This window comes from Polypterus senegalus, chromosome 8 (genome assembly GCF_016835505.1).
Source record: "Polypterus senegalus isolate Bchr_013 chromosome 8, ASM1683550v1, whole genome shotgun sequence".
Classification (NCBI taxonomy): Eukaryota; Metazoa; Chordata; class Cladistia; order Polypteriformes; family Polypteridae; genus Polypterus; species Polypterus senegalus.
In genome coordinates, this window is record NC_053161.1 from 124335128 (window position 1) to 124352812 (window position 17685).

General features: G+C 35.5%; 1 protein-coding gene across 1 annotated transcript in view; it reads left to right on the forward strand.

The window, feature by feature from the left end:
• otogl (otogelin-like) overlaps window positions 1-17685 on the forward strand; it is a 224147-nt gene that overhangs the window by 21971 nt on the left and 184491 nt on the right. The window contains exons 7-13 of the mRNA XM_039762177.1: window positions 4587-4693; window positions 8296-8421; window positions 9140-9248; window positions 9666-9712; window positions 12230-12375; window positions 13720-13852; window positions 16627-16804. Coding sequence (XP_039618111.1) covers window positions 4587-4693; window positions 8296-8421; window positions 9140-9248; window positions 9666-9712; window positions 12230-12375; window positions 13720-13852; window positions 16627-16804 — 846 coding nt within the window. The remainder of the gene's footprint in view (window positions 1-4586; window positions 4694-8295; window positions 8422-9139; window positions 9249-9665; window positions 9713-12229; window positions 12376-13719; window positions 13853-16626; window positions 16805-17685) is intronic.

Sequence of the window (17685 nt, forward strand, 5' to 3'; positions counted from 1 at the left end):
TATTAATTCAGATCAATGACCTCATTTTCTTTTGCTGCAGTGATGTGCTCTTGGAAAAGCTACACTCTAATCATGTCCTGTATTAAATCCTTTAAAAGTTCATTTTTGACATACTCCTTTTCAACTTTTAACTTGCATGTTAAAGGCAGAAGTCTTGAGGAAACTCAACTGGATTCTGTGCAGTATCATGACATCACCTTGATGCAGTTTTATGCACATACATTTTCTCAATTTTTAGTCTTTGATAGGAAATCTTTTAATTGCATTAAGATGAAGCTTACAATAAGATGGCATTATTACATTTCGATCTACCAGATCACTTCACAGGACTTTGACTTTTGTTTACAATTTGGTTTGTATATTATATTTTTCATTTTGCATGTTATTGATTTTATTAAAATCAAATAACATTCCATACAAACAAGTTAGTTTTGTATGTTATTTGAACAGACAAAGAAGTACTGACAGAGTGGATAAAGAGCATCTTTTTGGAATTTCATTTATACATTTTTACTTTCTCTTATATGCAGTATAGAGAAAGTATAGTAATCGCAAAAAAATTTGACCTCAAGATTTTGATGAATCTCCAGGTTTCATGCACTCCTGAACACATTTTGACCATTTCTGCAATTAAGTCTATGTATGTGTCTGTGCGTGTGTCTGTGTGTGTGTACAGAAACATGATAACTTGAGAACCCTTTAAGCTAGATAAATGAAATTTGGCATATAGGTTTTGTGACAGATAGAGGGTGCTATCGCTCCCTTGAACCCTTGTGCACGACTCCAAACACCAGGTAAAAGTCCAAACTTTGACTTTATTAAATCTCCACAGTGCACAAAGCACCCTCTCATCCACTATATTCATAAACACTCACAATCAATAACAATAAATCAATCCTCCACTCCCAGACACGTTGCCACCCTTTCACCCAGCTCAGCTCGCCGTCTGGGAGCTCTCACAGTCCTTTTATACTCGCTGACCCGGAAGTGTTCCCAATCCCCAGTCCATGTGATCTTGTATCACTTCCGGGTCAGGCACCAGTCCTTTTCCTTCACCCCGGAAGCACGTCGATCTTCCTCTGATGCACTTCCGGGTTATAGGGCACAAAGGAATCTTCGGTCCTCCCTGCAGCTCCCTCTTGCGGCCCCTGTTTTATCCAGCAGGGCTGAGGATAAAAACTACAAAGCCCATGACTCCCTGCTGGTCTTCAGGGCACCTCCATACTGCAGGGAGGGCTCCATCTGGCGGCCTGGGGGTATTGGCCGGGATGACAAACCGGCCAGATTCCACAGTGTTATATCAAAATGTTAGTTTTATATCAACTTTTGGGCAACATAACTCAACCGGAAGTGGTACTTTACCTGAATACATTTCAAAATTTTTCAAATAAATTTGTACATATTTTAAATGAATGATTGAAATTTAGTATAGTAGCTTTTCATGTGAAATCGCATTATAAGAAGAGAAAAATAATTGAAATTTTATATTGTCGTTAGCTAGGGTAAGAAACACATAGATATAGAATTTCACCTTAATCGGATAACCGGAAATGATGTCTTAACAGGTACACATGCATTACTACCATTATACAAATAGGCATAAAAAATGTAAATTTTGTATGAAAATTTTTTATTGTTAGATATTGTGGTCTATGGCCGGCTTGTCATCCTGGCCAATACCCCCAGGCCGCTAGATGGAGCCCTCCCTGCAGTATGGAGGTGCACCGAAGACCAGCAGGGAATCATGGACAATGGAGTTTTCATCCACAGCCCTGCTGGATACCACAGGGGCCGCAAGAGGGAGCTGCAGGGAGGAGCAAAGAGTCATATGTGCCCTTTAACCTGGAAGTGCGTCATAGGCAGAGCGACGGCAGAAGTGATGTACTTCCGTGGTGAAGAAAAGGACTTTTGATCTGACCCGGAAGTAACAGAAGATCACATGGACTGGGGATTGAAACACTTCGGGGTCAGGGACTATAAAAGGATTGTGGGAGCTCCCAGATGGCGAGCTGAGCTGGGTGGTAGGAGGGCAACGCGTCTGGAAGTGGTGGAGAGTTTATTATTGATTGTGATTGTTTTTTTTTATGAGTATAGTGGAGAGGAGGGTGCTTTGTGCACTGCGCAATAAAAGTAAAGTCAACTGTTGAACTTTTACTTGGTGTCTGGAGTCTTGGACAGGGGTTCACGGGAGCGATAGCGCCCCCCTATCTGTCACAATATAGAATTTGATTTAGATCAGGTGACTGGAAGTGGTATATCATTGACCACAAAAAACAATCAGATTTGAAATTTCAGTTTGATTGGATTACTGGAAGTAGTTCTTTGCATTATAAACTTGCATTATAAACAAAGATAAGTGATTTTGTAACAAACACATAAATATGAAGTTTCATTTTAATCAGACAACCGGAAGTGGTATCTGCTTTACCTGAAGGTCGAGTGGAGAACAATCCAGATTTTGGCAGATTGGCATTCATCAATGCCCATAACAAAATATCAAACTAGTATATGGAAATATACGTCAGATGTTTGGTATGGATCATTGTGACAAATCTAGTACAATAAAAGTTTATTGCCTCGTAGGATTGATGTTTTTATGGGCATTAAAACTTGTGTCTACCTTTTTTTTTCCCGAAATTAGAGACTTTGTAGAATTTACTCCATCACTTGATTATGAGATATTGTGGAAGCAGGTTTATCTGCTAAACAAATGATAATATTTTGACATTTAGGTACTTGTTACTGTATTTCTTAAGGCAAATTATGTTCCACAATTGTTGCGAGCTGTGTTTTTTGAAATTTACTATTTGCTTTTTTTTGGTTTTGTACTTAAAATACGGTACTTTTAATGACTTAATAGTGTTTGTGAAATTTTTATCATTGTGCTAGTTCTGAATTGCCACAAAAGGTTTGTAATTCATTGGTGAAATTATGCAAATTATTGTCAGTAAATATTTGTGTTCAATACTTATCACATATAATTGGCTACATATGAACACTAACAGTTGGTAAGTTTGTTTTTCATTGTTACACGTTATTTTGTTAATTAAATAAATTTGTTTTATCAGTAATTACAGTGGTTGTTTGAACTAATTAAAAAAATTATATTATGATCAATGAAATCACTGTTTTATAATTTTTGCAGTAAGAGATCATTTTTAATTAAAGTATAGATATTTTTTAAAATATTTTTATTTTGAAATTTACATACCCTACCTTTCTGGTTTGTGCTACACATTTACTTCTTTGTCCTTATATTTAATTCCATGAATTGTATTTCATACATGTTTTGATCTTTCATCACTTTTGTAATGTTTGTGAATTTATTGACATTTCTTCTCATTTTCTGTATTTTTTGGATTGCTTTTTCTTATTAGATACATTAAATTTTTTATTTGAAAATGACCATTAAAAAGCAAACAACATCACAAAAGCAAAAGAAAATGAATCAGTTGCATACACGTTTAGAAAAATAATTGAAAAATAATTTTGTAAACCAGGTCCATAATGGAATATACAAAAACAAAAAAAATATTATTTACTAAACAAAAAGGTCCATCATCCTAATTTCTAATCTAAAATAACATGCTAAAAATTCCCAAAACCTTATGATCATAAATTTACTTAAAGTGAACCACATAAACAAAGTTTCAGATGCTAATGCCACTGTAATGAAATTGTGGATATCCATCCATCCATCCATCCATCCATCTATCCTCTTCTGCTTATCCGAGATCGGGTCACAGGGGCAGCAGCTTGTGCAGAGATGCCCAGACTTCCCTCTCCCCGGCCACTTCTTCTAGCTCTTCCGGGGGAATCCCGAGGCATTTCCCAGGCCAGCCGAGAGACATAATCCCTCCAACGTGTCCTGGGTGTTCCCATTGTGGATATCTAAAGTATATATAGCCCTAAAATCCTGCAACTACACAAATTGCACCAGTTGCACAAATTGCCCCATCTGAGGGCTACAATCTAATTAAGGGGATTGTCCCTGCAGCACAATTTTTAATTAAACTAAATCAAGCATATAAAGAAGCACAATTAACAAATGAAAAATTAGCCAAACAACAATGAAGGCAATGCCATTTGGGAAAAAAAAATCCTAAGAAAAACAGCTTTGATGATGTTACAAAACCACATATGGAGTGGGAACTGACCATGACAAGAAATTTCAAGTTTAACCCTTGGGGAACTAAAAAAAAACAAACTTAGCCAAACTTAGCCTGGTTCTGTCTGATTCTTGGTTGCTGGTGGAAAGCAGCATAAATGTTCCCATCATGAGATATTCAGTATGAATTAGATTAAACAGCTTCTGAACTGAATGGATGGATAGATGGAAGAACAGATGGATGTAGGTTTTCACTGCAACTACATGACTCATTAGATTCTTCCAGTGTCTCATAATCCTTCATGTGAAGTATTGTGTAATAAAGTATATACAGTTTAACAGAACAGACTAAACCACTGTAAATGTTTATGAAGAATTGTACAAGAATAAGCACATGTTGCCCTGATATAGTCAGCTTGCTCTGCGTGCCTCGTAATATGTAGAACATATTGTAATAAAGCTCAATTGCTTATTACAGGTCAGGCGATGATGACACATTCTGCCGCTCAATCATGGAATACACTAGAGCATGTTCACATGCTGGTTATCCTGTGAGGGAATGGAGAGACAACTTCCCAGCCTGCTGTAAGCATTCTTTTCTGAGTCAGAAATCCATATTAGTAAAAAGGGAAAGTAGAAATGTTTTAATACTATAAAGGGCAGTAATTGATGTTTACTATTCTAGCCACCTGGCTTGAATATTCAGCCCTGTATCTGTCACATTTTAGACACTGTCCTTTTTTCTATGCTGTATTTTTTGCTTTTAAAGTTATGAATACTAGGTTAATTACTGATGCCTAATTGGCCTATCACTGTTTATATTCAGAAAATAAATGAGCAGATCAGTGGGCGGTGTTGTTTTGTTTGTGATCCCTAATTTTCTTTGAAAATGGGTTCTCTGTCAGAAAATAATGTGAATAGAATCTTTAGACTGCTTCTATTTTATTATACATATTACTTAGGACTTAGTCCCGGAGGGCCGCCATGGGTGCAGGTTTATGCTCGAACCCAGTTGCTTAATTAGAAACCAATGATTGCCAATCTCAGGCCATATGTAATTTTATGGCTTGTTAGTCTACAATGTTAGGTTCTTATATCATAGATCTTTTTCCTTTTCAATGAGATCATCTAAATAATTTTCAGTCTGTCATATTTTTCTGTTAAGTGTTTTATTAAAATAGTGCATGAAGGATCCACACAGGTGTAAATGGAAACAAATTAGATGGAGATCTGCGGGCTCCTTTGTCATTTGCATCTTATTGCTAATAAAGAGCCACTAAAAACAGTGAATGCTGCTATTTAAGACAGAAATAAGCAATTAAGGGTAGGAGCGAGATCATTAAAATGAAACAGAAAAATGTCACTTGAGCAATAAGTGCTTCATTAACAATATTTGACTTCTCATTAAGAAACTGGGTTGGGATAAAAACCTGCAGCCAGTGTGGACCTGCAGGACCAATGTTGCCTTCCCCTGCTCTAAAAGGTTACCACATGTAAATTGCACAAAATCTTAGCTGGTAATTAAAGAACTGACTGTCTATTAAAATTTCATTTTGGCTTTTAAACCAACAGTTTCTAAAGCAGTTATATTTTTCTTTGTTGTTCTCTAGCACTTAGATTCTAGTATGTAGTTTTGAATATATATTCAAATATATATTTTATATATTTTAAATTTTAGCATTTTCATGCATCAATGTGCACTAATGACTCTAGAGTTGTTCAGAATATCCCTAATGCCAGACTTGTTTCATGGGAATTCTAAATGTTAAAGCTTAAAAGGCCCACTGAATGCTATCTAAAGGTTTTTCTTAGAAAGATTCAACACTATGGTTTCAGAGACTGTGTGTCATCCATCTTTCATAGGTATAACAAGATGACTCACACCAGTACATGACCTCTTTCAAGTGTTTGTAGCTGATTACTCAGTAATTGACCTGCATAGGTTAACCAGACATTATTGCTGAGTAAGTTGTTGCTGAGTATTTAATGTTTTTCTCAGATTACACCAGAGTCAAGTACACAATCAAGTATCAACTAAAAGTGATAAATGCATTCTTAATGTTACAATAGAGTAGTTGCTCATTAAGTAAGCAGTAAATGATAACATTTCGGGGTAGATTTCTTTATGCAAAGTAATGCTCAGTGAATAACTATCCACTAATCTGAGAGGTCAGTGTGGTGGCTCTGTGGGTGGAGATCTGAAAAGTTGCTGGTTCGATTCTTGTAAATGCCAGCAGTGACTCTACTCCATTGGGCCCTTGAGCAAGGCCCTTAACCTGCAATTGCTTTGTTGTCGGAATGACGTTAATCTGCATGCAGCCCAGCAAGCAGGTCTTCCAACTTATAGGGAAAACTTATTGGGTTCGTGGTAGGATTGACACTCCAGCTTTCCACTCTTCCATTGTCATTCTAAGGTGTCACCTGCTGCACTCAGGTCCCAATCCAGGTGGTATGTTGTGGGGTGGGTGCAGCAACGTGCTATCAGCGCATGCTCACAACCTTTCTCGTTAGCAATAACAGTAATCAATCAAATAATTCGGCAGGGCTGCTACATAACCTTCCTCTGTTGTAGGAGGTGGGTCTCTGGACATTGGACTTATATCAGGGTAACTCAAGCACATAAATTTTAAGAAACACATTAATAATGTATAGATTAATGCAAGAATTATAGAAATATGATAATTGCATATATATGTTGACATATATGACAGGACACAGACAAACAAGACAAACATATAACATCATAGGGATTCCAGCTGTTTACTTGCTATTTAGAGTTTTAATTTATCTTAGCAGAGACAAATTGGTTTATGATACCAAGTCTTTAAAGGTAATGTCCAATGTTATGTGGAGTTTATGCTTTGTTGTTGCTCTGACTTCAAGTGGAGAATTCTTCTGATGTTGGAGTGCAATTTTTGTCTTTACTACATGATACTTTATTTGTGGTGTTTCTGTGATGCTGCTTTCTCAGCTTGCTTCTTGCCGTTTTTTGCGTCGTCTGCAACTTCATGGGGAAAGCGTTTCTCTTTTTGGCACAAGAGTTTAGATGTTGAAATTCCCATCTTGAAGTAATGGCTACGTCTTAGTCTTTTCAGACTATTGGCACACAGCTTTGGCTTGGTAACCTGGATTTCAGCTTTCTGGTCCACAAAGAGAAAATACTGTCAGCTTCATATACCCAAAGAGATAGCTGCACGTTAGCTTTTAATTTCAGAGAGAGATTTTAGAAGGTCATTTTAGAGAGCAGAGTGCTCCCCTGAGAGATTACTCAGAGTGCCCTTAGAATTCACATTCTGAGATCACTGACTGTGTCCCTCTCTCTGAGAGTATGTGTGAATACAGCTGATTTTAAGAAGGAAGTCTAACCTCTCCTGATTGGATTAAACATTATACATTTAACATTATACAATGTTACTGTGTGTGTTTTACCTATTGTCTGTATTGTTATCACTCTTTAATTTAATATTGTTTTTTATCAGTATGCTGCTGCTGGAGTATGTGAATTTCCCCTTGGGATTAATAAAGTATCTATCTATCTATCTATCTATCTATCTATCTATCTATCTAAAATCATTTCCAGTTATAAAAATCAGTGTCTCCTTATAGGCAAATTCTTCTGTCCATTGCAGTAGTTGTCATTCCTTGAATTATAGGCCTTTATTCTTGCTTGACTCCCTTTCGCGAATTCAGGCTCAAGAAGTCTGCAGAGGGGCCTCTAAAAAGATGTAATTTCAATTATGATTTACATCTTTGTTATCAGATGAAGTCCAGGCAGATTCTGGTACAAGCTGGAGGTCGGTCATTTAGTTTTGAATGTAAATAGGGTGTTTTGCGCAGCTAGATGTCTACTAAATCTACTGCCTTAACAGGTCTGGCATGCCAATAAAGCGTAGCAGACTTTGTTCTACAGGGGAAAACTGAATTCTTCATACAGTCACTGTTATTTAAATGGATAGGTAATATACTGAAAAAAGACTTTTAACAATAAAGAAATATATTTTTCATTGGGCACAGATGTTCACAGGAGGCAATACTTATTTAAGCCTTGGCCATGAGGACTGTTGTAGTTTGAAAGTTTTCCCACTGTAAATGTCTCAGGAATTTAAAATACCACCCTAACCAGCTAAGTTAGCTTGAATCATTCCTAAAAACATACAGTAATCAACTGTAAACATTGTTTTCTGCAGCTGATGAATGTGAAGATAGCTTTGTTCACAGAGACTGTATCAGCTGTTGTCCTCCAACTTGTACCTTTGAGAAAGAATGCCTTGGCAGTAATCTTCACTGCCTAGATGGATGCTACTGCCCTGATGGTAAGTATACATGAGTGTATAGTGCTCTGTCCACACAGAAATTATATATCGTTTAGAATTTCTGCTTTGCCTTTAGATCAAAATCCTGTCAGTAGCGAATTGACTGTAATAATGTTAAAATAAAATGGTTCAGGAGTGTTACCATGACTGGTTCCTTCACAGTGATGTTAAACTTGATATCATCACATTCAGTTTGCACTAGAAAGCAGCATGCCATTGTCTGTTTCTTTTAGGCTGAAGGTGTTATGATTGTGTATTGTCACATGTAATGTATGGTCCTAATTCTGTGATTTAACGAAAAATCTCCATAAAGAGAAATAAACAAATACATACATAAAGACACTTCACAATCTAGCTGGGATAAATTAAACAATAGTGCTTATTTTTGGTCCTCAGATAACTATTTTATAATTGAGTAGCAGCAGTTTTGGAGCCTTTTTGAAAAGCACAATTGTTATTAAGATGGGTTAGAACCAGATAATTGAAGAAATTACAGTATTTAAACTGAATCAGTTTCAAAGGATATGCGAAATACAAAACCAAAAGTAAAAACCTAAATTAAGTATTCCTACAGTACAGTATGCAGTACTGCCACATAACGATGCTTTGACAACTCAAATTTGGAGAAAAATAGTGAAGCAAGCAGCTTCAGTCCCATTAAAAAACGCTCATAAGGATGAATGTTGAAGTTTTTGGATTTGTCTCCTTCTTGTGACAGGATTAATTATGGAGAATGGAACTTGCATTCCTGTTTCAAACTGCCCATGTGTATATCACGGAACTGCCTATCAACAAGGTTATTTACTGGAACAAGGCTGCAGTGCCTGGTAAGACATTTTCTCCTGCATCTAGAAGCATTTAATTCACATAATAAGAGGAGTTTTGTTTTGGTTTTACTAAACAAATAATGTTTGGAAGCATTTTAAATGTTGCCACTGCCATTCAATATTAACATTTCAGATAACTTAGCAGGTTTGCTACATGAGAAAGCCTGAATATTATAATTGATTGATTAAGTTTGTCTAGTTCTGCTGTGGCTAGTCACCCACCTAGAATCAAATCTCAGTCTTTCTGCCATAGAGTGAACAGGGTGAGCTAACCAGCTGAGCTAAACAAGGTATCCTTAGACCATGCAGTTATCATCACAATAATCTGTCACTTCACAGTACCTAGATTGCACTGTAAACACTGATATACTGTAATAATCTTTTTGATAATTGTTGTTTCTATTTTTATCTGTCCAGTGTGTGTAATAGCGGAACTTGGAACTGCACAGAAAACAACTGTTCAGGTATTGGTAGCTCAGATAATCCAATTACCTCTGTAATAAAAATTTGAAAAATGGCATGCTATAAAGTTTTAAAGTCAAACTGTTAAACTATCTGAGATTAAAATGAGTGAATCTGTGTAACATTTTACAAAAAAAAGTAGTAGTAGTTCTATTGTCACGTTTACAGACTACACTGAAATTCCGCTATGCACGTTTAACCAACATTCTACCCTCTTGTGCCATGATATATACTGTAAGAACTTCATATATTAGCATGATAAAAATATTGTGGCATCTGGGCCAGACTGGGGTGAAGCCTGGTGGAGAGATTGCCTTTGCGTCTAGCAGGGAAGGTGGAGAGCAGCACAGTGGAGTGATGTTGAGGATATAGTAGGCAGTAAAAAGTAAGAAAAGTTGTGGTACCCTGAATAGAGAGACTGGGAATGGAAGCGGGATTTTCTAGATGGTTTGGGGGACAACAAGAAAGTGTGGTTTAGATAGATGAGGGATGAGCTCAGGACGGGAGGCAGGTTATGTGTGTGCAGTTTCCTTTCACAGCATCTCTCATGGCCATAATGAGAATGTTCCAACAATGAGAAGTTCCTAGATACTTATAAATAGTTCAAGTTCAACTCATTTTGTTTTACATTTGTGTACAGTGTTCTGTTTTTCTTTTTTGACTGTTCCGAGTAAACTGTCCTACAAACACTTCTTTGTCCTGCTGTGTCTTCCTTTTCAACCCTGTTACATTGGAGTCACTACAATATTGTAAAGGGATACAAATTTTTATCTTTACTTTTCAGTGGCTTAATCCTCTTACACATTACTGAGCACAGTCTGAACTCTTTTTAAATTAGGCCTATCTCAGAATATTAGTGAATCGACACAAGTACTGCAAAATTTTGTTAACATTGCACCACTTGTCAGTAGTGGGCAGAACATAACCATCAATGGAGATAAAATATTGGTCAAAAAGTTGTAAACACTTGAGAGACATAAATTATGCAGAAAATAATCCATTCATATTCCAGCATTAAGTTGGCCTTATAATTCATGAATGGGTTTTGGCTTCCCACCACTGCAAAGTGGATAAATACATTCAGAAAATGGATGCTTCCAAGATATGACATTCAAAATTGAATGTATTGTTAAACTAATTCCAAGATTGGAAACCTAGGATGATCAGATTAGCTAGAAGGATTGTGGATACACTGACAATCAAATAATGTTCTTGAGTTAGAAATTATACTGTTACATGCTATAAGTAACAACTTCAGTTTTGTCTGTGGCTTTCATTAGTGATCTCCACAAAGAAATTTCCACCATCATCTACTGAACAGTCACTTTAAGACAAATGAGGGGGTGACAGTAATGAGAAATAATACTGTGCAAAGTGTATACATAAAAGAAAATGATTTGAATACAATATATGGTCTTTGGTGCTATAAGGAATAATTTTATTATACTCTCTTTTTGTTTTACACATATGAAATGAATGTTAGATAAATATGGCTCTGTAGTGCTGGCATATCTAGTATACAGTAAGTGGCTCTAAATGTGTGTTAAGGTTACCCTTTGATGAATGTGCTCCGTCTAGATTTGGACCGTACCTTACTCTAAATGGTCACTGTGATAGATTATGGCTACTCACAACCCTGAATTTGAATTCCCATGTATCTGTTTTTGACCCCTTTTTTAATCCAGTTTAGAGCCAGAATCTGTCCTAATAGCAGTGGCTGCAAGATTTGATCCAGCCTTATGTGAGAAGGGTGCAGTTTGGGGGGTGGGGGGTGTCAAGTACCTGAAGGCAAAATGAGAAAGTGAAAGAATATTCTATGTGTTAGAGAAGGTCATCTGCACAAGGGAAAAAAGTGATGAAAAGATATTACTCCCAGAAATTATAAAGTTAAAAAACATATTTCAAATGTTGAGACATAAACACCACCTGAATATCACATTCAGAACTTTCTTTTTAGTTTTTAGCATATAATTAAACTTTCAAGTAATTCTTTTAATCTTGCAGAAGATTGCATTGTTCCATAACACTAAAATGAACGTTTATTGCCCTCAATGAGAAAAAAATGTTGTCTTGGCACATGCTATTAATCATCCTGAGAATTCTGTTCAGTGTAACATTCATTAGTGACTGTGAACTGACCAGTGGATAAATGTTCACATGCCTGATTAGGCATTGTAATGGACCCAGTTCCCGTCTAAACTCAATTCCTGTCTTGTGGGCGCTAATGTCGATGTAAGCATTGGTTCTTAATGATCCTGTAATGGAAAAGGAAAGATAAATTAATAAATAGATTAATGGGTCAGTAGCAGTGCAACAGTTATGGTTTGCAATTTTTTTTTAACTTTTTATTTTTTAGAGAAAAAGCTGGAGTTGAAATAATAATGAAAGTCAAAAGATTATCTAGTCAGCAGTGTTAAAGAATATATTATAAAAAAGAAAATGATGGCCAACAAGTTTTTTGTAACACTATTTACAGTTTTTTTTTAATCCTTACAATTGTTTTTTTTTTATCTTTTTAGCGGAGTGCTCAGTAACAGGAGACACTCACGTCACTTCCTTTGATGGACGAATCTTCATGCTTGTAGGCACCTGCCAGTATATCCTCGTCAAGAGTTGGAGAACTAGCAAGTTCACTGTGATTCTGCAGAATATGCCCTGTGGTGAGGTAACAACTGATTTGCTAATTAATAAAAATGGTTCAATAGTTTTTTCTCGTTAACATTTCCCAGTTTGTTCTATACATTTTAATGTGTATGTTTATTATTTGTTGAAAGGCCAAAAACACAAAGATTGCGGGTTCAACCCCTGCACACGTTAATTAAAAAGATGGTCCTGTAATTTAGCTTCATTGGTGTGTGTCTCAGTCTGATTCCAAGCTGGAGGTCTCCATAAGAATCTGATTGGGTTGAATAGTGACTATAAATATGTATAAATATGCTAAGTGACAGACTGGCATCTCTGATCAGGATAATATTTTAGACTATGTCATTATATGGAATTCAACTATCATAAGGTAATATTGCAATTGCAAAATAGTGAAAAATCACATATCAATTATTTCAATGAAGATTTTCTTAAAATAAATTCAAATGTTCTATTTTTAAATGATACCTGTGGTGTTTCTATTACAGATATTTTTTAATTAAAGTTGCTGTTATATATTTATATTCATGTATATTGCTTCATATATAATCCAGAGCTGGAAACAACAGAAATGCTGTTACAGAAGTTACAGCTACACTAAAACATCAAATTTGTCATTTTTAATTAATGAAAAAGTTTTACTTGACACTTACATTTTCAGTGTAACAAAATTAATTATGGAACTACTTAAGGTATAACTTGTTCTTACAGGAGTATGTATACTCATTAGATTGAGTAATCCTCCTTTTCTAGCTGGCTTGTGTCTAGTTTTTTTTTCAGATCTACAGGATCCTGTCTTTTTTCTTATTTCCCATACCATTCCTATATCGATCCACTCTTCAGTTCATATTACATCCCCAGCACTTTTTCTAAAACATTAATTTTGTCCCATTATTCAATCTGCAAGGATAAAAATATGTGTGATGTAAATGTATGAAATTTCTAAGTCATTAATTTATGGCAACATTGTAAATTAAATATAGTTTATAGACATATTCAAAGAATGTGAAACCAAACTTGCCACAAATTTACAAAATATATATATAACTTGTTTTAAGTCTTGAATGACATAATAGTAGACAAAATGCAACATAACATATGTGAAAATGAAGACAAAAGCAAAGCCTTCAGTAAAACTCACTTTGCTAAAAATGATCCTGATGCGAGCAATATAAAGAAAGTGGTTTTAATTGAGAAATATGTGAAATTACTTCCTAATATATTATTTGTGAAAATCAGAGTAATGTAATAAGAAGTGAATGATTTTGTTTATTTAGATTTATATGGGATCATCTGAGATTATTACTCTTAATTCTACAGTGACTTGTGAACACTGATGATTTTTACCTTGTATGTTTTTGCACAGGCACTGGAGCAATCCTGCATTCAGTCTGTAATATTGGTTGTAGATGAGGATGTTAACAAGCAGGTTACACTCACTAGAGATGGAGAAGTGTTGATTGGCATTAACCAGGCTGCTAATCTTCCATATATTGAAGGTAATAATGCAAATTACATGTACATGTTACTATTATTGTGTGCTGCTTCTTTGTTTCAACTCATGTCATCGTAATGCAATATTCTAAAGTCGTGTGCTATAATGACTAATGAGTCTGAAGTCGTGGATTTATGTGCGAGTATGACCATAAATGGACTTACATTTCCAATCCAAGTCTAGGTTTTATACAAAGGGCATTCGTTTTTGCATGCCTTCTGTTGGTGACAGCTGTGGTGACACTAGACATGATGCAGCAATTATGGAAAGTGCAAACTCAAGCAAGAAGAATCTACAATTGTTATTCTAATTAGGCAATATATCATTTGATTGTGAGGGGTCAATAATATAATGGATAATAATGGAACATTCATATTTCATACAGGAGGCATCTTTATTCAAGGTATAAAATATTTCACAAATCATCAATTATCCAACCTGCTATATCCTAACTACAGGGTCAGGGGGGTCTCCTGGAGCCAATCACAGCTAACAGAGGGCACAAGGCAGGAAACAAACCCGGGGCAAGGCGCCAGCCCACTACAGGGTGCACACACACATACACAATTTAGAATCGCCATTGCACCTAACCTGCATGTCTTTGGACTGTGGGAGGAAACCAGAGCACCTGGAGCAAACCCATGCAGACACGGGGAGAACATGCAAACTCCACTCAGGGAGGACCCGGGAAACAAACCCGGGTCTCCTAACTACGAGGCAGCAGTGCTACCCACTCTTATTTGAGGTTGAATGTAAGGAATTATAACATTACCAAAACTTGGTACAGTGCTACTTCATCACTTATTATATGTTTTATATTCAAATACTGTGGCTAGTCTATTTTCTGAAGTGTTATCCCCATGTCTGTATGGGTGTTTCTCCTTGATAATTTGCTGGACCAAGTTTGGATATGTGAGTACATGTTCCCTGCAAAGGAGTAGCAGGGTGCCGCTGAGAAGGGACATGGACTCTATCGTTCTGATGTGATGTGAGAAAAAGTGTATATAATTAAATAAAAAATGTATATCAAATGATAACTTACTAAGATGTTTCTTTCAAACAGTTTTAGAATCATAAACAAACTTTCCTTAGAGATGACCCTTGCATAAGTATGCCAGTGGTATGACATTATAAATACAAACTTTTCAATGATGTGTTCAAATATTCTTCTTTTTTCCTAGTTCTTTTAGCTATTCTTCAGTCTTACAATTACTGGAGCTGGAAGGTCTATGCACCTTATAGACACCCATTCAAGAGCTGCAGTATAATTTGTTTTTATATTATGGTTATTACTTCTTTTTTACTTACACATACACACTAGACAGTCTGTTTGGGAGATCTTTAGATCAGAAAGAAATCCTACATTTATTTAAACCCAATCAAATGAGAATGTGTGCAATATAGTGTAATTTTTGAATGGACAATAACTCTTTTACAGCAGGCAGTAATTCTTCAGTTACTTAGTCATAGGTTTCTGAGAAATGTAGTGATATATTATAGATTTATCAATCAGTTTAATATTTTTAATGATACTACAACTATGAGAATATCATACATTTTGCAAACATATCAGATCATTCAGTCCATCAAGCTTGTTTGATTAGCTAATTGATAAACTGACAGTGGCTCCATTTCAACTACATGCGTTGTAGTTTGTTTCAGATTCCTTCAACTCCTACAAGAAGGTATTCTTGCTTTCTAACTTAAATTCACACCATAGATCTGATAATTATGATTTACTATTTTAATAGTTAGAATTGTGCTCAAGTAACTTTCTCAAAGCCTTTGACAATTTAAAATACTTGTATTATGTGCTCATACATCCTTCTCTGCTTAAGACTTAAGAAGCAGAGTTCCTTTAACCTCTCAGAGCAATGCATATACTTAAGTTCAGAGTTGCATTTGTTTGTCCTCTTGTGCACAGCAGTTGTGTATTTTTGTGGTATGTCAAACAAAACTGCACACAATACTCTGTCTACAGTATGATCTCACTAGGACATTATAATTGAGTGTAATACTTTCTTTTATATTCCACAGTCATTGTGATAAAATCTAGTATTTTATTTGTTTTTTAATTGCCTTTATACATTGCTTGAAGAATGAGGACATGTCAAAATAAGCCTTTAAATCAGGGGTTCTTAACCTGAGGTCCGTGGACCCCTAGGGGGTTCATGGATGGGTTTCAGAGGGTCTGTGTGGGTCAGATAAAAATTTACATTTATATTCACTATACAGCCTGGTACTGTTGATTTAGAGTTGATGTAGTAGTTGTAGTAGTAATGGTAGAAGAAAATGTAGTAGTAGTAGATCTGTCTTAATTGGCACAAGAGGATTTCATAATTATAATGAGTGGCCATCACTTTTTGTATAAAAAAGCAATGTTTTTTTTTAGATTGTTTACTTTAAAGTTTAATAATAATTTGTGTATGTCATATATGTTTAAGACAATTAAATCTTGATAAATAAAGTACATTATATTCATTGCATGCAAAGTGTTTATGTAAATATTTCTGGGGAAGGGGGTCCATAGCTTTCATCAGATTCTTAAAGGGGTGCATGACTCAAAAAAGGTTAAGAATCACTGCTCTAAATCATTTTCTGGGGTAGCTTCCTGTAGATTAGCATTGGATGATCTTTTGTATTAACTAATGTGTGATATACCATCATGAAGCACTATGCACTTGGATAATTTAGATGAATATTATAAATTGACAGATTAATAAATGCAAAAACTACATACAATAACATAAAATCTGTCTTCCTTGTTTTCTTTTATAGGGGACATTGAAATTCGCAAGATCACATCATTGTTTATTCAGATAAAGACTCATTTTGGTCTACGAATACAGTTTGATGGAATAGGGGGAAGACTGTACTTACAAGTTGAGAGCAGCTGGAAAGGTGGAACTCTGGGTCTGTGTGGTACCTTTAATGGAAACTTAAGAGATGATTTTCTGTAAGTTTCAGTGTAGTTTATTTAGAAATACTTCTAAAAACAAATACGCTCATTTGTTTTAATCTTATTTTATTAGTAGTTTAAATAACGCATTACATAGAGTACAAATTAGAAATAAAAAGCTAGGTATATTTTTATACAGTATAATAATTTGTTGGCACAGTCCACAAAAAATTGACTTGGCATGGCACTTAAATAAATCTAAGTGCAGAAATTCATCTAATTGAAATGTTTCAACAGAGTGTAACTGCAATCCACGAGGCCTACAACATCACTCTCCACATGCTCACTGAAAGTCATCACTCTCATGCATTTGTCACATGTACTAAAAAATGCATTACATTTATACACTATCAACTAATAAAGGACATTTTAAATAGAAAAAAATGACAGGAAACAAAAAAGGAAGTATTAAAAAGCCACTGAGGCCATTTAGAGCCCCACAGAGGGAAATAGTGAATGATAAGCTTTTACTAGATATATTGAAACAACAATAATTCCATGTTGAAATATGTCTTAAAATATTATTCTTTTCCATATATCGTAAACTGTGGTGGGTTGGCACCCTGCCCGGGATTGGTTCCTGCTTTGTGCCCTGTGTTGGCTGGGATTGGCTCCAGCAGACCCCCGTGACCCTGTATTCGGATTCAGCGGGTTAGAAAATGGATGGATGGATGGATGGATATATCGTAAAATAACTCCCTTAAATCTTTTTATATCTTGAAATCCATTTATAATTTCTGAAAAAGCACATGAAGTTATTTTAAGATACAATGCAGAGTTTTGTGAAGATACTGAAAATCAAACTCATGCCTGTACCCTCTGCTGTTCACCTGGATCCCTCTCATACCCACAGTAGTTTGTACCTGTACATTAATTAA